The 23,666-nt window shown below is 45.7% G+C and overlaps 1 protein-coding gene across 5 annotated transcripts in view; it reads left to right on the forward strand.

The window, feature by feature from the left end:
* Nucleotides 1-19,841, forward strand: part of LOC144170851 (adenylate cyclase type 5-like) — a 464,552-nt gene extending 444,711 nt beyond the window's left edge. For 4 of the 5 annotated variants that reach the window (XM_077700872.1, XM_077700871.1, XM_077700876.1 and 1 more), the window contains 2 exons: nucleotides 4,904-5,028; nucleotides 11,780-19,841. In XM_077700872.1, the coding sequence (XP_077556998.1) occupies nucleotides 4,904-5,028; nucleotides 11,780-11,929 (275 nt within the window). In that variant the 3' untranslated portion in view covers nucleotides 11,930-19,841. The remainder of the gene's footprint in view (nucleotides 1-4,903; nucleotides 5,029-11,779) is intronic. The other variant, XM_077700874.1, reaches the window with a different exon arrangement.
* The last annotated feature ends 3,825 nt before the right edge of the window (nucleotides 19,842-23,666 follow it).

Raw genomic sequence — 23,666 nt, forward strand, 5'->3', positions numbered from 1 at the left:
CCCCTGGATCAAAAAACTGCAATCACTGTGGCCAGCCCGCATCATTTTCCACATTGCAGATTGCTGCGCCTCTAACTGGAGCATCAAGTGAGTGGAGCTTGTTGAAAAGACCACGAAAAACCTGCTTGCGTGCTTGCAAAAGCTTTCTGATGCCCTCGCTGTATTGCCATTGCTAGGAGATTGGCAGCAGCGATTGAGAGGAAGTGAGCAGCATTGATGTAACCTGCTGGGCATTTCGTTGCTCATGTGACAAGGAACACTGAGTGACTGTCCGTCCAGGTGAAATTAATCATTGGTTGTGCCGAGGGGAGCACATTCACCAGCAAAAATTGCTCCTGTGATTCGCAATCAACACGTCCGCATTTGCCGCATCTCTGCACACTCCTGCGAGAGGGAGGGAATGATAAGGCGGCGGCACCGCTCTTGCAGGCCCACATAGCGATGCACAGCAAAAGAGCCGGCCCTTGCAGAGCAACGCATTTTGCATGGCAGCTGTTGCATTCTCATCTGTGCAAATAAAAATCATGATGTAGCGACTGTGGAAGCCCCACTGTCCAATGGCTGAATGTGTCTTCTCATGGTTATCATTATGCTTTTCCCTTTGCATTTTTTCTTCTCCCAATTGATGACTTGACACATACCCGCTTTGGCATCACCAAACAAGGAGGACATTCATTGGGAACGTACTGTGCAACTCTTCTAGTTGTGCAATCTCAACCAGGCAATTCTCTGGATTTCTGTACACTTTTTAAAACTCAACTTTCGAACTCTGTTTACTGGTGCTTCTCGAGAAATTCGAGGTCAATCCGAGAAATCTTTAATGTTTTTCTTTTTTTTTTAATATTTGAGCGGTGGGCAATTTTGTGTGCCAGGGACCCTGGATTTTTCACCTTCCAAGTTTAGTAATTACTTCCGCGTTAAAAACAATAATTGTGCACTAGAAATGCAGTCATTATATTCATCATGGCTATGCTTTTGAGACCAGCACTATACCGAATTAGCATTTGTATAAGTTGAAGTAAATTAAAGGGTTGTTTCTGTACCGACTGTGACTATGCCTGTGTGTGTAACACAGGTGCTATAAAAGTGTGTTTGTTTAGTGGTGCAAAATGAATTGAATGGCAGCCCACTAGATGGTAGCTTACAAAATGTGCCCCCAAAATTTCTTGGGAATTTTCAGCAGCTGCATTGTTGCATTAGGGGCTGTTCAATGCTGTTTACTAGCCAAAGGAATCATAATTTCAACTGCTTCAAAGTCAAAGCAAGTGAGCATAGAAAGGGTGTTTCATGTCTTATTTTTACAGGCAGCAATAACGTCACACTTATTGGTTTGGTGCAACAGAACCATAAGGACATTCCCCTTCATTACAGAGAACTAATGTGGTGTACTTATCCCTACTTCTCCAGTAACTTGGTTGTGGGCGACGTGATTGAGAAGGGGGGAAACGGAGAAACGGCACCACCTAAGACAGTTGTATTCATTAAACCTGCTGGTTGCTTGAGATGAACGAATCAGTGTTGTCAGTATGATTTTCTAATGTCAGGCGAAGCGATCTGCTGCGACGTAGCATACCACGGAAGCGAGTCGTGGCCTGAGTAGTGTGCACCATACCGGAGAACGGCAGCGTGGCGACAGTGGTGGCCATGAAAATGGTGATGCAAATGCAGTTTGCTCATTAACACTCAAATAGAGGAGAGACGAATTATGTTACTAAATTCAGTAAAAATAAACAGATACAAATAAAAAGATTGTGTGATGCCCCCAGTTAGTTCGACATGCACTTATTGCCAGTATGTGGGCCGACATTACTACAGGTTTTCCCACTCCATTTATTCCAATCGCCATACAAATCACCATCGCCATACAAATCGCCATATTCCAATCGCCATACAAATCAATCCCTGCGCCAGCCAATTTAATCCAAGTGCCAGCGAATTTAATCCAATTGCCAGCCAATTTAATCTGGGTGCCAACCAAATTAATCCAGCTGCCAGAAGGTTGTTCAGGGGTGTTTTGTGCAAAATAAGGCACAGCTTTGCGCACTTCGTTGCACGTGGTGTGGTGAAAACCTAATGTTTCTTGATCCATTATGGGCCAAATATCTTATGCGCACAGCTTAATGGACATTTACTAACATGCACAGACCAGGAGAGTGGTCTTTTTCTTCATCCATTGGTGCCGTGTGCTGTGAGCTGATCCTCTGCAAGGGCGCCGTCGATAACTCACGTCAGAAGCATGGTTTACCCCTCGCGTAACAATGCCTTCTGAAGTTTCTTTGATAAAAACACATTATTTAAATGCCCTTTGCATTCTGATTTTCAATGAATGAATGCTTTTCTGCCATGTTAAGTATTATTTCCGAATTATAATAACGCCTGCTCGCATCAGAAGTATCGTCTGCTCGCGTAACAATACGCTGGCAAGTCTCTGGCTAACAATATGCGAGCAAACGACACTTCTGACGATCTCGCAGACGATCAGCACACGGCACCAACATTTAAACAAGACCGCTCTCCTGGTCTGCGCGTGTTAGTAAATGTCACGTTTTCACCACAGCACGCGCAACGAAGTCCGCAAAGCTGCGCCTAATTTTGCACAAAACACTCCTGAACAACCTTCTGGGAGCTGGATTAATTTGGTTGGCATTAGGGTTAAATTCGTTGGCACGTGGATTAAGTTAGATGGCACTTGAATTAAATTAGATGGTGTTTGGATTAAATTAGATGGCACCTGGATTAAATTGTATGGCGGTTGGAATAAATTGAGTGGGAAAACCCGTAGGTAGCCTTGTGGTAATAATCCTAATTTCAGGTAAAAAATTGAGTTTATTTCATTAAAATTAACTTCCCTCTTGATTTTTAGGATATGCGTTAGGTATTCCTTTTGTGCATAGTGTCAGATTCTTTTGTAGTAAATTCTGTAAGCTAACATTGAAAACATCGTGCTATGTCAGACCTTCACATGCATCAGTTGCTCATCTCTTGTATAAAATAACATGGTGAATTCATAGAAAATTCATGAAGCTGAGAATGCGAAAAGAGGAGCACGAGGGTGGAGTTGACCCAGTGCGATGGGTCAGAGTGCTCCCAAAGCACTTTTTCCTTGCCCTTCGGTATGCAACTGGTGCATTGGGGTTAGTAAGCCTGTCACGCCATGCTGAAGGAAGCTGGTGCGTTTTGCTTATGGTCGTAGGGCTCAAAATGCGATACATTCAGTACCTCACTTGTTCTAAGTCGTTGCAAAGGCCATGTTTTGTCTGCATTTTTAGAGGGGCATATCTTGTTTTCAAAATGGCATAATTATTCATGTACCCGAGTTCATTGATACAATTGTCTATTGATGTTTCTGAACTTCAACATACCACGAAAATGTTGGAAGCTTTCAAATAGGGCTATTGAATTTTAAGCTGAGTTGAATATTGCATTATTTGGTTTGATACTGAAAAGTTTTGAATACACATCCACGCACCTCTACAATTTTACAATGAAGGCTTCACAATGAGAAAAACAGGTCATAAAAGCGTGCCTACGTTAACAGCAGTGGAGTGGAGAGTTCAGTTGACTGTCAGCTTTGACTTCACAGTGTAGGTCTCCGACGTTCACAATTCACCATATAGGGTCATTTCTAATCTTGTCACTATGCATGCCCTGCCATGGAAACACTGCCATCATTTTTGCTCCAACCTAAAGCCCCTGCTACACTGGCGTCTCGAATGCCTTCAAATCCAATGTCATTCGACTCAAATGAGACCCGCCCCAGTGGCGGAGTGGCTAACGTGTTGTGCTGCTGAGCACGAGGTCGCGGGTTCGATTCCTGTCTGTGGCGGCCACTTTTCTGAGGGAGGCGAAAAGCAAAAACACCAATGTTTTCGAGATTTCGGAGCATGTTAAAGATCCCCAGGTGGTCAAAATTAATCTGGAGCCCTCCACTACAGCGCGCCTCATCGCCTGCATTGCGTTGGCGCGTTAAACCCTACAATTAATCGACTCAAATAAGGGCTTTGAATGCCATTCAGAAACCGCCGTGCTCCACTAAAATTTCGATGGCATTTTGAAGCTGCTGCCTTCGAGTTCTGGTTTTACACAAAAAGGCATCGAACAAATTTAGCAGCAGTCCTTGGCAAAAAAATGATTTCGAATTTTAAATGACGCAAGCTTTGACATGTTTTTTTGCTTAATTCTGGATCGCAATCAAGGTTTTTCTTATACTTTTGGGTGCATGTTTTGTGCTGTCTGGCCACACTGGTTTGTCGCTTGCTCGCACTGGTGCTGTGAGTATTGAATCATTACATCTTGATATCATGATTGAAGTGAATGAAAAGTAGACAAAGACCTGCAATTAAAAATATTTTGTTTGTTTTAAGTACTCCAGTAATATATATGTTAATGCTGACTTGAAACGCTGTGCGCGAGAGTTCAAGAAATGGCATTCAAGAGCCCCGAATGCCTCTCTGGGTGCTCATTCGACTCGAATGTCATTTGAGCCAAATGCCGTTACAACATCCGGTGGAGGAGCACAATTTCACATTTGACTTGAATGACATTCGGTTCAAAGGCTTTCAGGACGCGAGTGTAGCGGGGGTACAAGCGTGGTATGCAAGCTCATGGGCCATATCTTTCAGTGCTTGACTTGAGTTTTTCCTGGCATTATCGTAGGGGAAGCTCACTTTCGTGATATTTCAGTTAGGCACAAGGCTGTTCATGAGGAAGCGTGGCTAACGTAAATGTGTAACTTAGCTATGGAAGTTTTCTACGTAGTAAGGGGCTGTTGTGGGACGGTGTGACGTGTTCTAGTGCAGCCTGACTTGCAGAATGGGGAATACGGTATGGACCAGTGCCCGGCTGCCCTCTGGGCGATTGTGGGAAACTCTGGAGCCAACGGGACCGTGAATGTGCACTGCAGGGCTGAACGTGGGACCCGTGGTGGCTGGCGTGATTGGAGCGAAAAAGCCCCACTACGACATCTGGGGAAATGCTGTAAACGTTGCTAGCCGTATGGACTCCACAGGAGAAGTGGAAAGAATTCAGGTACAGTTCATTCTGCTTTTCCCCCAGCCCATAAGAAAGACATTGACAACCTGTTGCACGAGGCCTGGCAGAAATCGCTCCTAGAGCTGTGTTGGGATTTGTGTTCAGCTAGAGAACCAGGAGCTTTATTGGCCCAGGTAAGGCCTTGTTGTGGAGCCGTCCCACAGGAGCCACTCTGCTGGAGCGAGTGGCCAAGCCTGGTAAAGATTTATTGGGAAACCTCGACATGTGAAGGCTAGTGGCGCAGCTACAACATAGACATAGCAAAACCAACCTCTTATTGTAGTACAGCTTTCGTACAGTGAGGAGTGAACACGGCTGTTAGTTTGACGCTGACAAAAGCCCTCATCACCACTGCCAACCATTGCAGGTTCATGCCACGAATGCAGGTGGTACAACTCAGGCTGGGAAAGTGCTGTTTGGTTGTTCTTGGTTATCTTATTGTTATTTTTTATTTTTAAGATGAGTTAAGCCACCACTTCGGGGTCAACAAATCTGCGTTGAGCTTGGCGCTGCTTACGCTCTTGTTCAGCGCAACGAGTGCGATGATGGGCGTCGATATCATTCCAGTTGCTTGGTATGTCCATCCTCGAACTAATGGAGGTGATGCGCTGCATAGAGAGTGTAGAATAGTGAAATGGAGTTTCGAAGTGGATTTGAAGCGAATAGTGGTTTGGTCCATTTCCTATTCTTTCGCTTGTAGGAGAATGTGTTCGTCAATAATTGCGAATCAAATAGTTCGAATACTACACATCACAAATTACAAAGAAAAATGAGCGATGTCTGACCCGACTAAGCATTAGAAATTACGCAAGCACAGCATTTCGTGGAACTATTACCACTTGAATATTCATTCAGAGATTACACACACAGCTTTTCTTTACTGCATTGTCAAGGTTTGGCAAAGAAATACTGGAGGTTTTCCCACTCAATTTAATCCAATTGCCAGCCAATTTAATCCAGGCACCAGCCAATTTGATCAGGGCACCAGCTAATTTATTACAAATGCCATCTAATTTAATCCGGTTGCCAGCCAAATTTACCCAGCTCTCTGAAGGTTGTTCAGGAGTGCTTTGTGCGAAATTAGGCGCAGCTTTGCCAACTTTGTTGCGCGTGTTGGGGTGAAAACGTGGTGTTTTTTCATCCATTATGTGCAAAATATCCCGCCTTGCTCGCATTGTCATCGTAGCTCACCCTATGGCAAACCGTTGTCATGGCGTCCCACACAAGCTTCAAAAAACAAGCGGTTTATATCGTCGTTACCACTCGAAACTCGTGAAACACTGGTGCTTATTGTACACCTCCCCGTTGTTTAGCGCAAAGAAAACTGCAGGCACATTTGAGGCAAAATACAGGTAATTAACCGGCAGCTCCCGCATTCATTTAGTAAGGAATGCCCATTGGGTTGGCTTTTACGATATTAAGCGGAAAAAAGTGGCAGTGCAAGAAAAAAATGGCATGTTCCAAACTGCGCAGTAAGGCGCTTGCATGTGCGAAAGGAAAAGCAAGCAAAAAAAAAAAATCAAGAAAGAGCTCCTGCTTGCACTGTTTCTGGCAGGGGGCGCGCAAGCGGGAGGTTCCTGTTTGAGCCCACTCCCATTTCATCCTTCCCGCTTGCTCCCTCCCGTTTCAACCCGGCGCAAAACGCCCTTCCCGTTTCGGGTTTTCCCGTATAGCCTTTTTCCGGAATAACGAACCGAGTTTCGACTCGGGTGACTCGGATCGAGGCGTGCGACTTCTGAAATTAAAGCTGCGTTTGACTGTATTTTAACCTCATGTTTTGAGTTATGTCCAACGTAACCGAAAGTAAAAAATTACTTGCGTCCGCCGTAGCCTGAAAATTAAATTGAAGTTACGTCAAACGTATTTCACCGTAAAAAAACGTTACGTCTGGTGGAGCCAATGATGCAGACCTGCATACTTTGCATCTTTAACCTGCAACCTTTTTTTGCAATGGTCTGTTTTATGATACGCGGCGCCAATTAAAAAACAACACGTAGGTTGCTGCGTTACGCCTGACCCGGTACAGCGTTGGTAAATTACAGTTTTCAACCACACCCTTCCGTCTGCTTCTGCGTTGGTCGAGCGGTCTGGAACGTGTTGCTCGCATGCACGTGTACTCTATGGCAGCGGTGATGGTTCCAGTTCCTACAGTTGCATATACGAATGCACATGCACGTATATGCAACACACACAAAAAAAGATAGTGCGAGAATGAACAAAATGGAACCTTTCCGTGGTTGTAGTGCCAGTTAGTAGCGTTCGTACCTCTTGCTGAAAATAAAGTTCGGTTTTTTAACAAATGCAACCATTATTTTATTAGGGGTAGTACAGGGCTACTGTTTTATTTCTACACAGGAAAAAGATCTCGCGAAATGTAATTACCAAATCTAGCTAACTCCAGAAAAATGTATTATATGAAAGCAGTAGCTATTATGGACCAAGCCAGTACGTGGTACGATACATTTTATTGTGTGGCTAATGGTCACTTTATATGCAAATGTCTGTAAAAGAATGGCCATTGAAGTCTGAAGCTGAAATTTTTGCTTTGAGGAAATGGTTCGCACTCATTTTTCATCCAAGCATTAAGAACACCTCAAGCTGTATTCTCTTGCGTGTACTATTTACGGGTAATACTGCCGCGAACCATGCATTTGGTTTGTTTATTTATGTTTTGCTTTTACCGCGCGGCTGCACCGGTCTGTGTTATCTGTGTTATCTGTGTGCCAAGGGAAGCGCGTGTTCCATTCTTTCTTTCTATGCCGCCTGTGTTACCTCTTCTGATGGGGAGAGCATTCCGAACTAACGTGAACAGCCTAGAATAATCTTCATTGTTCTGGATGTAAATCGACGGTTGGAGAGACACTCGCGCTGAAAGATAGAAGCCTGCAGAGCAGACACCACGGCTTTAGTTCGAATCGTCGACACCAGTCTACGCATGTCACTTTGTTGACTGCTGTTTCGCCGCCTGTGTATTCTTTTAGTTGTTAGGGGAGCACAAGTTCTCTCCAATAAACTTGTTTTTTCTTCAAGACAGCTGCGTCGTCTTTGGCTACGTGACAATACATAGGCGGGCACTCAGTACGTGGAAAGGCAAAAGCAAACATTCAGGTAGTTATCTGTCCGTGGCAGAGAGTCTTAGCACATCGTTACTGTGCCTGCGTCGCCATTTACCGGTGTTACGAATCGGCCAGCGCCGCCTTACTTTCCCGCATCACTCCTCGGCTGTGCGGCGAAGCCACTACGTGCGCCTTTGAAAATAGGCGCCACCATGTCGGTGACAAGTTGCGACAAGCCGCGTCAGACGCTTCGCTTTCGGCGCATTTCAAAACTTCGGCGGCTGCCGGCGAGGCTCGTCTCCACGCTCTTCAAGGACACAGAGGCCCCGCGAACTCAGCGGAGTCCTCCTCTCTCCCCTCTCCCGGACTCAACGTGCGCTGAGGCTATGAACGCCTTACGAACTCTGGAAAGAGCGTTGTGTGTGTCTGTGACGTTAGTGGCGTGTTGCCAATTGTTGCATTTTGACCGTTACCGCTTTTGGGTATAAATAGACCCCCGCAAGCGTTGTAAACCATTCCTGTTAGAGCAGCGAATCGATGCTGTCGCTCTGCTCGAGTCCTGTATTGTAACCTCGCCCGTCGGGGCATTGTTCTTTGGCTTCGGCTCACTTACGTTAGCCTTCGGCTTCTGCACTTCTTCACGGCTGCAACAGCGGCTGGCCGCTCGCATCATACACGCTACCACTCGTATGTCAGAGGTCACGGAGCTCGGATCGGGTGCCCCTTCACAGTTGCAACACCGGGTTACCCGGAGCCGGAGTTTCCGTTTGCCACTGAAAACGGTAGAACACTCTAGCACATCGTTTGCGGTTTGCGTAATCCGGCCGCGGCGGCGCAAGTAGCCACATTTGATAAATTAGTCTCAAAACAAATCAGGCATAATTTTGTTGCTCATATCCATTTGCTTTCGTTTAAAGTAGCTTGAATATTTCCCATTTTGGGTGAAGTGTTTACAATAATTGTAGTTTTTTTTAGAATACTGTAGCCATTCCTTGTACAGATTTAAAAAGAAATCATGTCGGTGGTGCCATCTACCGAGTGGAGTTAGAGTCAAGGTAAAATAGAATTTGCCCCTGCACTAAATCTTCAGGCAAGAAATGAGTAAAATATGCTGTAGTAATTACTCAGTAACCTACACTACCTTGCCCAGCACAGTTCTGGAGGCTCAAAGCCCACTGCGAGCTCAGAAACGTGTCTGAACTATTTGAGGCGGGCGTTTTGGGAGCGGGTTGAAACGGGAAGGGTGTTTTGGGAACGGGTTGAAACAGAAAGCGGTCAAACAGGAAGGGCATTTCGGGAATAGGTTCAAGCGGGACGGGTTAAAACGGGAATGGGTTGTTTCGGGCTTCACCCACGCAAGCACTGCAAAGGTGGGAAATTTGAAATGCATTGGACAAACCTCTGTTCAGTTGGTTTGGAAAGGAGTAATGCAGGGCAGTGAAGAGTTTAATGGGTCTGCACTTCCGAAAGCTTTCACATTGAGTGGAACGGCTTTAATTTTTATCTCCTCCCACCTTCAAGAACTCCACGGTTATGCCGCCATCACCTGCAGCTTTTCCTCTTTTCCTGTCCTTGAGAGCTTTTTCTGCTTCCTCTTTAGTAACTAGTGGTACATCGCAAGTTAAGCTTGGGCCCTCAGTAGTTTCGCCTGATCTAACTTCGCTGGCATACAGTCTGGTGTAGAATTGTTCAGCTACCTTTATTATCTCGTCCAAGTTGTGCGTAATGTTACCCTGCTCATTTTTTGAGTGCGTGCATTGTCTTTGCTGATGGCTAGCTTCCTCTTAGTTGCTTTCAAACTTCCTCCTATTTGCAGCGTTTACCTGATCACTGCCTAGTTATGTGCACGAATGTTGCTTGTTTTACTTTTGTTAATCAATTTAGACAGCTCTGCTTACTCAACCTGATCCATCACACTTGACGCCTTCATGTTCTTACGTTTCGCAATTAGTTCCTTCGATATCTCAATCAGTTTTCCCTTTTCTTTCTGCCATGCTGCTGCTCCCACAGCTGCGGCAGATTCTGTGATTGACGTTGTTAGGTTTTCATTCACCGTGTCTGCACTGTCTTGGTTCTTTTCGCTCAGAAGCACAAATTTGTTTTGGAGAGTTATTTCAAACTCATTTGTCCTGGCTCCGACTGGCTCCATGTAGGTTTCTGCCTTTTCGCGAGTTTCCTTCTTTCTCTTTCGAGATTAAGGCTTACCTTGCATCTAACCATCCTATGATCGCTGCTCCGAACCTTACTTAGAACCTCTGTGTCCTGTACAATATATCTGGGCTATCGCTTAAAAGGAAGTCAATTTTGTTTTTTGTTGTACCATCGGGACTTTTCCATGTCCATTTCCTATTCTTTCACTTCTAGAAGGATGTACTCATCAACTTCAGGTTATTTCTCTCTGCAAATCCCAAATATTAGAGCCAAATGGGTTTATTTTGAAACAGAAAAAATAAATAAACATAACAAAGAATTGAGGTGCCCATAGTGTGCAAAAACCATTCTATCTTGCCTTCCCAGGCCGCCTCATTACGTGCCAGGAATGCAAATGCAGATGGGTTAATTAAAGAATGAATAGAGCGATAACCTAACCCCCCAAATTAAGCACAACAAAAAACAATGAAAAGACCACCGCCGCACGAAACAAAAAGAGATGAACCAGGGGAAAAAACGCTTCCCATGTTCAGAAACCAGCCTGGGTCCCTTGCGTTACGAAATTGGCTTCTATGCGATTGCGTTTGTGGCGTTATTTCTCGTGTGCTGTTCTTCTCACCAGTTCATGTGCCTTCGCACCTGAAGTGGGGAGCACGGACACTAAGTTCGCACTACAGATGCTGGGTTCATGAAGCTGGTTGCTGCGGGTTATAGTGTGGGCAAACGTGGTCCACTTTGGGAAAGGTGGGAAAACCTTAGTCTAAGCGAACCGGGCCTGCCAGTCGCGGAGAACTTTCAGCCGCAAGTTCGGAAATTCCCGTGAGGTGCAGCAGCCGGGCCTCTGATGGAGGGAGAGGGGACGCCAGCCCTGCCATTTCTCCAGCCTTGCACCACTGGTGCAAGCCGTGGCAATTTTTGTTTTATTTTCTTTTTTATCTCCTTTTCTGTCTCTCTCTCCTTATGCAAGTGCTGTGTATTTGTTAGAAGTATTCTGTGTTCATTATTCTCACCACTCTGTGACTCTAAATAGCATCCCGACTTTTCCAATACAAAAATAAGTAGTGCACCTAAGTACATTCTACCTCTGAGAAGTATTGTATTCTCTTTTTTTTCCCCCACTCCACGATTCTAAACCCCAGTCCAACTTCTGTAATAAGAAAATTATAAGGTATAGCACCTAAGTATTCTACCTGCAATAAGTATTGCATTTTCTTGAACCTCACCACTTTGGAAGGCTAAATTTCATCCTGACTTTCGCAGTAGAAAAAAGGCAACTAAGTATCCTACCTTCTAGAGCATTACACTTTCTCGATTCCAAACACCATCCCAACTTTTGCAATCAAACAGGCACCTAAGTACCATTACGGGCTTAGTAGTGCATAACATGATACATAGTACTTTACGTACTTATTACGTAAAGTACTATAAATTTAGGCACTATTGTCGCCGTCAGTGCCAGTGGCGGGGAAGGGGAAGGTGGTGGCTGAGAGGCCCTTGTGTGCGGTTTGTGCTCCAGCTGGCGTCCCCCTTGTGGTGTGCAGGTGACGCAGGAGGTGTACAGCATCCTGGAGCCCCTGGGGTACCCGCTCGAGTGCCGGGGCTACATCACCGTCAAGGGCAAAGGGGACATGCTCACCTACTTCCTGACGGGGAGGCGCAAGGCCGCCCCCGACTCGGGCAACCAGCTCTGAGCCCCGGTCTTCACCTCCAAGGACTGGCCTCAGTGCAGCTACATGTGTGTGTGTGCCTGTGCGTGTGTGTGCGGCGTATGCACGACTGAGCTTGTAAATACTTGCTGTGCCCCCACTGCAGTCCTCATAAGCATTTCTATAAGCACCCCCAAAGAGGGCGAGGTAAGGCGTAGTGGCGTTGCCATGTCATTGGCAGATCGTCGGGCTTCTGAGGTTTTGTTCCAGATGTTGTGTTTTCTCTGCTGATATGTACATTCCACTCTTTCTCTTGTAAGTATGCATCTGCCCTAATTTGCCGGGAAACGAAGTCTTTTTTTTTTACCCTGATGTCACATCGCCTGGGCTTCAAGTGTTTTGTTCTGTTCAAGATTTTGTCACAGTGTTTTTGTTTCGTTGCTGGATTTGTTAGCCCTAGAGTTGGCTTTCTCCAGCACTTTCTTGGCTAGAGGAGCACAAGGTCCAATTCACTGCTGCATTTGTGTGTCAAATGCATCGAAGCTACTATGGGAGGGATACGGAAATTCACCTGGAAGAGTAGTGTAAGCTTTGTTGTAATTTGCCTATTTACAGAAATGTAGTGACTCACAACGAGTTGTGATAGGGAATCTTGGTCATATTCCTTTGCTGTTCAAAGCACTGCGTTTTGGTAATAGGTTTATATTTGGCACGTTTCTCACAACTTGGAACTAGTAGTGCAAGCTTTTTGATGAGTGGGCTCTGAGTAAGCTGTGGTAAGGAGAAACTACATTCACTGTTGTATAGGTGCACACACACGTGCTTCCTTGGCTACCGCTGGATCCTCCACCGATGTACTTCAGATTCGGCTACGGAATGCGAGCAGGCGAGCGGTAGCGTCCCGCGCACCGCGGCATCAGAGAGGAGGAGGTGCGCACCCCGACGGGTCACGCGAATGAGTTTGTAAGGGCAGCGAGTGAATTAAAAGTGAGTTTGTTTCGTTGAAGTCTCAAGATCAGTAACATGTGCACTCAAAAAGATTGTCTGTATTCTTCAGTAAGGTCAGAATATATGCTACACAGCAGGAAAGTTGCTGAGGTGGCCAGAAAAAAGAAAAGTCCTGAAAAATCTTTCCCTTAGCTCACAAGATCATGCAGGGGACCACAAAACGTTAATTAAGGATGTCACGACAAACCTGCTGCAAAACCTACATGAGGATTGTCTGGGCTGCTTTCTCAGTGGATGAAAAATTAAAAAAATGAGGAGCCTTGAACTTTTGATAAGGGTGCAGCTTTTCGCATAACAAGTGCATCAGTGGTGGTAGTTTCGAAAGTGCATGTGGGCGTAGCTCAATGCCGCCCCCCTCGCTGTGGATGCACCACTGAGCTTGGGACCAAAACCAGGTTACTGATGGAGAGGACAGAGGGCAGGACAGCTAGGGCAGGCAGATTGAACAGACCTAGGATTTTGCGAGATCTGGCTCTTCAGTTGTCTCATCAGTGTAAGCACAAATCAAAATATTTTGTGGTCTGAGGAGACAATGTCATGGCCTTGTTTCGTCCCACATCATTTTTTCTTCGATAGTGTGAAATCATGCCACCAGCTTGACTTTTAATTGCATCACATGACCAGAGCTCTTCGATGTAGGCAGTTGTGAAACTCCGCCTCAAAAAACGGCCCGCACCTGAACCCCCCCTGCTTTGGATCGTGCGTACCGTGGCGGCCACTGCGGCCGCTGCATGCACTATCCAAAAAATAAATTATTCCAACTGACAATTTAGCGTAAATTTTGTTTTAAAGTGCATAATTCTTTATTTTTATGCTTTCGTAAGTTATTAATTGTTCTCTTAACTCCAGTTTTTAGGTTGCAATTGTTTCTGCGTCTGTGCATCTGCCTCGATCAATTGGCGCTTTTGCGGGCACTCCGGCACAACATAGGTGCGGACTGAAGTACTAAATTTGCAGTTGTCATTTGGCCTACAGCTCATTGTGGGCCAGAACTAATCTATTAGCCGATCAAGCGGCGCTAAATAATCAATTTCAGCTTGCATAAAGCCGTCAAAGCGACTTATTTATTTTTTTGCCGCCAGAAGACTGAAGTGGACGCGCAGCAGACGACAGTGCGCAAGCGACGGTTGACCCCATGGTCGCATTTCTTTTTACTACTTTTGCTTCGTATGTATACAAAACACTGGCATAGTTGAGCACATTGGGCTCCTTTTGCACAACAAATTTACGTAAGCACTCAAATACCTTTTTTCGACCAGGTCGTCGAGTGGCGAAGCAAGTTGTATGGTTAATTTTTTTCACCAAAAGATGGCGCCACTGTAAAACACGAGATCCAAAGCAGTGGACCAATCGTAGGGCCACTTTTTGATGCATGGGGCCTATGGGGAGTTTCGCAACTCCTATATCAAGTAACTCTGACACATGACTGGGGTGATGTGATTGCCAGAGGTAGCTCCCACATGCACAAGATTACCTCTTCGCTTGCCAGCCCAGTTGTTTCGGGTCATTAGCATTTAAGGCCTTGCAATGTTTTTTTTTATTTTTTATTGAGACTGTATTATGATACAAATGTCACAGATGGTAGCGGTAGCAATTTTGCATCTGCTACGTTCTCTGAGCAGAGGGCGTTTGTTAAGCAAGGGAGAAATTTTAAGCCTGTGATCTTGGTTTTGATGACGGCCACTTAAAGGAACCATGAAGACAAAACACAAGTTTGTGTTATTCGAAAGATTTTGTGTTTTATAGAGTCCCCAGTGCTTGTCCGAATGCAAACTATGCTTTATTCACTGAGAAATTTATTAATTTAAGTTAAAATTTTGATTTTCCCGCTAAATCGTGCGTTTTCGTGGTCTGAATGACGTCACAGGGCCTTGTTTACCGTTAGTGAACCTAGATGGCGCCACCACACTGCGGCAAGCCGTTTTCTGCCTTTGGTTTGTTTGTGAACGTATTTTCACCTGGCTTGTTTTGTTCATGGAGACAATCGTTTCATGAAACATGGTACTCGCTCGACAAATACGGTCGCGTAAGACATCGTCGCTTGCATCAATCGGCCAGTGTCTTCTGAAACAACACCAAGGCCCCGCAGTCCTGTGCAGCTAAGCCAAGCATAGTGCGCGCAGTATCAACAGCAGTATATGCATCGGTACTTCTATGTTTACGTGTGCTTTCGTAACTTCCACTGTTTGCCCAACCATTCTTAGGGCTTTAAAAAGAATCTGCCCTAAATTTAAGCACAAATAGCTTGTTCGGCAAGCTATAAGCTCTGCCTAATTTGCGTTTGCTTTTGCCGCCCTCCGCCAATCGCAGAGCTGTCTGGAATGACATCATAGGTTCTGTTGCGGGAAAGGAGCTAGTGGGTCACATGGCCATTGCCTTTTTCCTAATTATCTAGCTTATTTGAGGGATGTTTACGTTAAAAGTGGTGTCAGTATGATTCTAACGAGGCAATCTTCTGAATGAACCAAACGTGTGTTTTCTCTTCATGGCACCTTTAACTGTCTCTTAATTATCTAAGGGTAACAGTGAAATGCGTTTCATGGCCAAGCAAGCTGGCCTGAGCAGATACTAACTTTGTTTAGCTGAAGAGGAGCTCAGTCTTGCAGGCAACAAGAGAGGGGCACACTTTAATGCAGTCCTTGCTCCACGGGCCAGCTACTCTGAGTTGCGAGCTGGCGGAGGCGGGAAGTGAGGGCATAGAGGTGTTAGATGACTGTGGCGGAGGATGCAGGTGGCTCAGCTTACTGAACTTTTGCGGAATGCATTTGCTTCCATGCTTGGAAAAAGGAAGTAATATTCATATTCCAAAATTCAAGTATTCATATGGTCCGAATTCAAAGAGATGAGTAATTTGAAGTTGTCCTTTTAACTTGAAATTCCCTAAACAAGAGTGGCGCGTTTTTTGTTGGGCGAACATTCTTTGGGATGGAGAATGCTCGTTCATTTGAATGGAGCATTCACAGTCACTAAGGAGATTGCATGAGGGCGGCTCCGAGGTAACTGTAAGTCTTAGTGATCTGGCAAGTGTGTACTGTATGGGATACTGTCATACCAACTTACTATGGAAAGCTTTTTTCCAAAAATGCAAGCACGGCAACTAACGTGGGGAATTTTTGATGAAAAGGCTGCCTATAAAGGGGTGCAACTTACGTAAAGGTGTGACTTTGCTACAGAATTCTTTAAAGGAATGGAGCTTTTGAGGCAGAGCCATTTATACAGGGGTGCAACTTATACGCCACAAATACGGTGAGTGTTGCCATGAAGGATCAGCTGAGGGAAAAATATGCGCCTGTGCTGGGACTCCATGTATTGAACCAACAAACACTCTTATGAATGCATGTGCTTGTCAGTGGAATCGCACTGTGTGTCCATCGCTGGCTTAGTGACCAAGACGTCTTTTCGAGCTGAAAAATGCGAGTCGGAAAATGAGAACACCAGTCTTCCCGTTTGTCTCTCTCGCCCATCCTTGCTGCCACTCTCTAGGGATGCCTCTCAGATGTTTTCTTCTTTAGAGAAAGCATCACGCTAAGCATTTTAGTTACAGCACACCAATGAAGGAACAGAAAGTGCAGTATGTTGCACATTCTGTTCCTGCAGAGCAGCCACAGAAAGGAGGTTTTTGTTTCAGCATTCTTCAAAGCTGCCCACCATCACTTGTGGATTGTGTAGTTGCACTGCATTTGACGACCATGCCTGCTTTGTTGTGTCCAGGGTGCTTGTGCTGCGGCACAATTTGTGGCTGCTTTTTGTTGTTTGTAACAGTGAATTGACAGCTACCTTCTGTGTCCTTTTTGACCCTTGGTGTGGGAGCTGATGAGCTGTGAGAAAGCCTAATTTTTGTTGGAAAATCTGAGCACCCCACTTTTCCTCTCAGTGCAGTACTGAAAGGTTCCGATGTTGTCTTTTGTTGCTAATTTTCTGGCGATAGACTGCAGAAAATCAGTGCAGACTTATCCCTGCTCTGCCATTGGGTCATTTCAGATACCTTCTTTACCTAAAGGAAAAAAAAAAGTTTAATACGTTTGAAAAATAAGTCGGTTTCTGTGCAAGTATGTGCACGATTGCACTTGTGGCCACCAACAATTATTTTGATACCTTTCTTTTATCAGTGTACAGACGAGGGGTTCCTGCTCACAAAGTGTCACGGGTGTTACTGTATGTGCATAGGAGGAGCATGAGCTGCGCAGACCTGTCTGTGTGTGTGCGTGTGCCCACAAAGCGGGCATTCTTATTTACTTGCGGTTACTGTTGGAGATCTATCAGCTGTTTAGTGTAGAGGTAGGCCCAGTATTTTTCGGACACTCTGGCAGGCAAGGGGCCTTTGCTTCGAGCATTTTTCATCACACCAGTGAGACACTGCTGCGACTATCAAGAAGAAGTGATAGGGGAAGCTGCCTGTGTTCTGTACTGTAGTTGGGAGCCTATATCATTGTGAAAATCATCGCTCACTCGAGACTGCAAGTGACACCATGTTCCGTCAACACCTGCCAATCAGTGTAAATAAACTCATCATGGCTGTGTTGTTGTGCTCTGTATAAACTTGCCGCTTCACCGCTCCTTTTGTTGTTCTCCTCTTTTTATACAAGTGGAGCAGGGAGGGAACGTGCAGAGTAGCTGCTTGTGAGAGCTGGCATGGACCATTTGTCTCGTACAGTCTGTTCTCTCATGGACGTTCCCCATGCAGCCCCCCGACTTCTGGCACATTTATGTACGCTTGTTTTAGGTGCATTCACTCTCACATGTTGTTTCTAGTCAGCATCAGTCGAGTGCTTGCTTGAAATTACAGTCTCCGTAGAGATCTGCCCACTCACTCTAGTCATAGTTATGAACACACCTGTGAAGGCTTAACCAGCTAGCATTTTTGTTCTTTTTGAGGAAACAGTCGCTTACTGCTTTTGCCACTTGTCATTTTGCTGCTATTGATTTCTTCTTTGTGCGTGTAGTTTCAGAGTACTCTGCTGTTGCGTCTCACTATCCAGCTTCAGGTTGGTTTGGTGTGTGTTTTGTGGCCTTTTTTGATGCTTTGAAACTCTGCATTTTCATTGCATCTCGTATGAGGCTTGAATGCAGATTTTTTGCTTGCTTGGGGCGTTGGCTGGAGGCCATAGCAGATTGTGTGCAGACCTGTTTATGCATTGAATACTGCCTTTGTAAATACGTGCATTGGCCAGCACGACGAAGTCCCATTCTTGGTGGCATGCTGGATTTCTTTTGACACATACTGTATAAACATGTTGAAGGGCTGCACTATTTTCGTCTAAACTCGGTTGCAGATTTTTGGGGTGTGGCCTATACACAAAGCTGTATACATACACTCATGCAAAATGCAGATTCACAGTGTGAAATGACCCTCTCAATGTTTTTATCATAGATGTTATGGTCCATAGCACATCTACCATGCTTTAGTGCAGGGGCCGACGTTTTGAGGTGGAGGGCCGAGTTGCATGAAGCCGACACGGCCAGACGGCGAATCGGGGAGTGGGGGGGGGGGGGTGGCAAAGAGAAAAAAATTTAGCAAATTTTCAACGATATGTGACAACAATTGCCAATAATGTGGCTAAGTGTGAAGATGGGGGCCAATGCCAACTGGAAGCAATCATTTCTCTGTTCTTGTCTAACCCCTTAAGGTCAAAATTCGCCTCGGCCTTCAGGTAGGAGGGGTGAAGGTTTTGACGACGTGCTGGTGGGCCCATTGTACTGCCCCACAGGTTGCCTACCCCTGCTTTAGTGCAAAGTTGATGACGTTATGCTTGCCAAATGCTACCATGCATGCGGCTTGGCGATGAGCAGGAACTCCAAATTTTTGCTATGGGTTAAGTTTGGGTGCGGGTCATAAGCAAATTTTGCCCAGAAATGCAGCTTCACCACGACGCACACCATGCCATGTTGCATGTGTTGTCGCAGCGGTCATTGTATTTTCTCCTGCTATATTTTAGCGAGTGTATTGTTTGAAGCAAAATTAGGACAGATGTTTAACGGACTGCATCTGACACAATCGAAAGGGGAGCTTCTCAAAACCTACAAGAAATCAGGTCAGCAGATGTGTTTTGCCCTATAAAAATTAAGTTTCTATTATAGGCTGCATTTTTTTTTTTTTGGTTGGGAGAGAGGGGCACAATGTGCTCTTTGTACATGGGCGGAGCAAATTTAATTTGATAACCCCTTGTATTTTTGTAATGTTAGTAACTGCGATGTAAATGTGCAGTAGTAATCATATTTTAGGGAAGGCTAAAAATTGAAGAGTGGCCCATACAGGAATAACGTATGAATTTTTTTCTTTTCAAGATAGTAGACCGAAACTTATGGGGTGCAACCTTTACACGTGTGATACGGTAGTTGTGTCAGATGTTGATAAATATTTCTTGAAGAGAGCTGCTTTTGAGAAATAAGCGCAGACAAAGTATGGCTGCAAAAAGTTGCTAATCTACTTTAAATACGTTGAAAACAACATATGTTCTTTGCCCTGAAAATGTTCCAGGAGGTTTTTGCTGCTCCCATGTTTCTTTGGGAATGTCACGTAGTGGTTTGTCATGCTTGGGCATCTTACACATGTGCCAAAAATTTTCTGATGAGCTAAATTATTTTTGCCTACCCTAGCGCACACAAATGTGTAGGTGGTATTGCGGATACACAAATATGTAATTTACCGTTGTTCATCTGGCAGATGATCTGTGTGGTGCTTGATAACCTGAGATGCTGCTTGCGAGTTTTATTTGTCTTTTTTCTTAGCGAGCAATATGTTATCTCAGACAAAGTTGCAAGCTTCGGGCACAATGTTTGTACTATGTAGAGTAGACCGCCTAAGCGCCAATACTTGCATTTCTTATGAACGTTGTCTCTTCAGTGTTTGTTAATTTCACATGTTCATCCAACCACCAGTCTGTTGAGATTCACGCATTTCAGAGATGTTTCCGTTACCTTTGAAGCATATAAACAGTGTTAGATGTGACCTCTGTGTCGTGTGTTTTCCCTTCAGAGCATTGGAAAGTGCGAAGCTGCGTGAAGGTGCAGCAACATCCCCTAGCAGCACCAGCTGACAATTGTGTGGGTGCCTTTACTGTTGGCAGGGCCTGTGTGCCTGCAACTGCAACTATGATTGGTCAGGTTCGTTGTGTACCAGTCGCGGTGTTGCGCAAGAGCACAACATCGTGCCCAAGGATGCAGGCTCAGTCCTGGCTGCAGGGGCTGTGTTTCTTGTGGAGGCGAAAAATGAAATTTCCTGTGTGTCAAGATTTGGGCTCTCAGTAAAGATCTTCAGGTGGTCCAAATTAATCCGTGGGCCTTCACTACCCAGGTGTAGCTTTGGCATGTAAAATCTGAAAAATTTGATTTTGGTGGGCACAGTGTCACATGATTCTTCTAGCAGTTATGAAAAACAAAAAGCTTTCGCCAGTTTGGAAGTTCTTGGGGTGAAACCCATGTCCGAAGTACTACTTACCCCCTTTGCCCTCCTTGCTGTCCTTGACCTCTGGCTTTCCTGCGTTCATTCAACAAGTCCCTCATTTCCAATTCAGATAAGCTACCTACGTAACGAAGGCCTTGGATTGGACAGTCTTGGTAGCACAGCTAACATAAAGGGTCGCTTGCTGGTCAGCTGCTCTTGACAAGGTATATATCCTTAAATCATGGCCTGAAGGTTAGAAAGAAGGCCCTTTCACACCGAGCTGTCAGGGTGTGGCTGGCTTCCACCACCAAATGCAGGATAAACTTATTCACATAAGCACCACAGAAAGTGAAGGGTAATACAGCCACCCCGGTAGCCCCATGGGACATGTAATCCGAAGGTTTTTGGTTCAGGTCCCACCTGGGGTGCACATGTTTTCTTTATATTTGTTTCGTTAAAGTGTTCCAAATTTAACTTTCGACATGAAACAATGACAAACTACTACTACTTGTGTCACACTTGGCGTTACTGACTGCTGGTGTTTTCTTTTTGTTTTTTTTCCCTTTTTTCCCTCAATGCCTCCCTTTCCCTGTAGACATTAGATTCCCATCAAGATAAACTATAGGGGACCATGCAAACTTGTTCACCTTATCAGAAGTTTGTCTCAGCAGAAGTGTGAAAGCGAGATAGGCTTTTGCTGATTGCCTGGCTTGCTAGACATGGCAGGTAGCTCTTCTTGTGAGGCAAACACAGAGAGTTGACTCGCTGACTTCACGGCCGATAGCTGTAGCAGGTGGCAGCGACGCAAGCTTACATCCTCCGCTGAGGGACGGCATTAGTCGGGAGTTTCTGTGTTCGCAAATGGGCGAGCGTTCATGGCGTTCTCTTTACTTTTTAGTGCGCAGCACTTTGGCGGCTGCTACTGTGCTTTGGCATTGGCATCGTAACCAAGTGAATGAAGACAGAAACAAAATGGCGGAGGAAAATGTGAAGGGAAGGGCAGTATGCTGAGCCTGCACGGATCCTTGGCAGCGACGCATGGCGAAAGTGGGAGGGGGAGGCCGTGAGACAGGCTGGGCGGTGGTGACGCGCTCAGAGATGACGCCATAGCAGCGCGTGCCGCCATGCGCTCGACGGTGATGTGCAATCACTTCCTGAGACGCAGTTTGCACTGCCGACGGAGAGGCTTGTCATTGCTGCCGTTGAGAGAACCCACGAGTGAGTGCAGCCTCAGTGCACTGCAGCACTCAGGAGTGAGTGCTGAACGAGTCAGGGAACCGGTTGATGGGCAATTTGCCACAACATGCTCAATGGCGGCGGCGCGCTGCGAGATAACGGCAGAGCAGCGTGCACCTCCGTGCGTTCACTGATCACGTGATCGCTTCCTGAGATTTATTTATTTATTTATTTATTTATTTATTTATTTATTTATTTATTTATTTATTTGATAATACTGTTGACCCTCTAGTGAGGGTCGTTACAGGGAGGGAACAAACACTGCAATAACACACAGTGATGAACAAAACACTGCAAAATACTGCAAGAGAACAAAACACGGAAACAAAATACGGCAAGGGAACAAAACGGTGAACTAAAATGCTCTTAGCGCACAGTCATGAACAGATGCAGTTAGTATGCACAGTGACCGAGAAGACTGCAGTTTACGCTGCGCACATATTTCGCATTAGTATAGTAATCACCGGCCATTTTTTTCTTTTCTCCTCTTCTTTTTCGTTTGCAAGGCCAATGTGTGCGGGACCGCGGCCACGGTACTCCTTGCTCTTCTGTTTTTTTTTCTTTTGCTTTATCGCCGGCTCCGTGCGGGGGCGTGTGGCGGAGGTGGAGGCATTGTCCGCCGGTTCATCTTTGTCGCTTCTCTCACTCCGTGGCGCAGAGACGAAGAATCCCATTACTGCACTCGATTCATCCGCCATTATAGACTTACACTTGTAAATAATGCGCAGAACCATGCATGCTCTTTCTACCACATAGTGTAGGAGTGCCACCACACACCATCCATAGCCGTGAGTCCCAACCGCTCATTTGAGCAGTGGTAAGCACGGATGACCAGCTTGAGCTCGGATCACCAACATCTGGCGGACCAAGCGAGACAGGCCTCCCAGACCCAGGGCTGCCTGGATCCAGAAGCCCTCTCACCTGAAAATCAACCAAACAACTTTGAGCACTGCATTAAACATCTATACCTCCTCCTTCTCCTCGTCCTCCTCAATAACTTTTGGGTTTCTCTGAAACAAGCAATACTTAACTATTATTGCACGCGTCTTCTGGTTCAGGACTACCGGTTAACATGTCTTGTTCATGTTGCTGTCGTGTTGCGGGAGCGTTAATTTAGCCTGAGGGCAGCAGGTGCATGCGATTTCATACAAGTAGGTGGTCAGCCACCATCGACAGTAAACGCTATTGTTCAGAACCACATTTTAGCACAAATATTATTCGTGCAAACACATAATATTTTGCGAGCCTTCATGGCGGCCTTATGTTCGTAAAAATGTAAGAACCGAACACAGCCACAAACGTCACGGCTCAATGAATGTACCACTGCCGCCAGAATAACCTCATCACCAGGTCCCTTAAAACGCATAGATAAAAACGGTAGCAGATTCGCTGTGGTGGCATGCATGTTTCCGTTACTTGAGCTGGCCGTAGTTTTTTTTTTTTTTTCACCTTTGAAGGAACCCGTCATGGTGCTGAATGTCGCGTCAACCTGACTGGTCCAGCGGCTCAGCCGTTGCGGTGACCGGTACCGAAGTGCTTGTTCATAAGAAACTGACTTTTTTAACAGCGAAGCTGTTTAACAACTCGTAATTTTTTGTGTCCGCAGTTATAAATACCAAGAAATTGTCGAGAGAGCGCACGTGAGCGCGGGCCTCGCGGCAACCGCCCGGCAGTTAACAAAACCAAGAAAATGCCGCGCGCTTGTGTGCGCGCACGTGCCTGGCGACGACCGCCCCGCGTCCCCTGCGCCCATTCGTCATGCCACGCATAACCACTTAGGGAGATTGACCAAGATTGCGGCGACCGCCCGACAGTTAACAAAACCAAGAAAATGCCGAGCGCTCATGTGTGCGTGCCTCGCGGCGAACGCCCAGCGTCCCTGGAGCACTGGTGCGTCAAGCCAAGCATACCCACATGGGAGACTGGCTAAGATTTTGGCCATGGCCAAACAAACAGAAACTCGAGCGTTCGCCGTAATTGTAACAACACTGCGCGTAACGAAATAGACTCGAGCATTCGGCGTAATCGTGCACATATGGCAACACTTGGTCGGGACGAGAAAGACACGTTAGGGTGGCTAGAATTCTAGCCACCCTAGACACGTCATAGCGTACGTCCCTCCAAGGTGGTGTCCAATGATTATAACTTTAAAAA

This window comes from Haemaphysalis longicornis, unplaced genomic scaffold, assembly GCF_048455015.1.
Source record: "Haemaphysalis longicornis isolate Haplotype H1 unplaced genomic scaffold, Haemaphysalis longicornis Haplotype H1 scaffold_2, whole genome shotgun sequence".
NCBI classification, from domain to species: Eukaryota; Metazoa; Arthropoda; class Arachnida; order Ixodida; family Ixodidae; genus Haemaphysalis; species Haemaphysalis longicornis.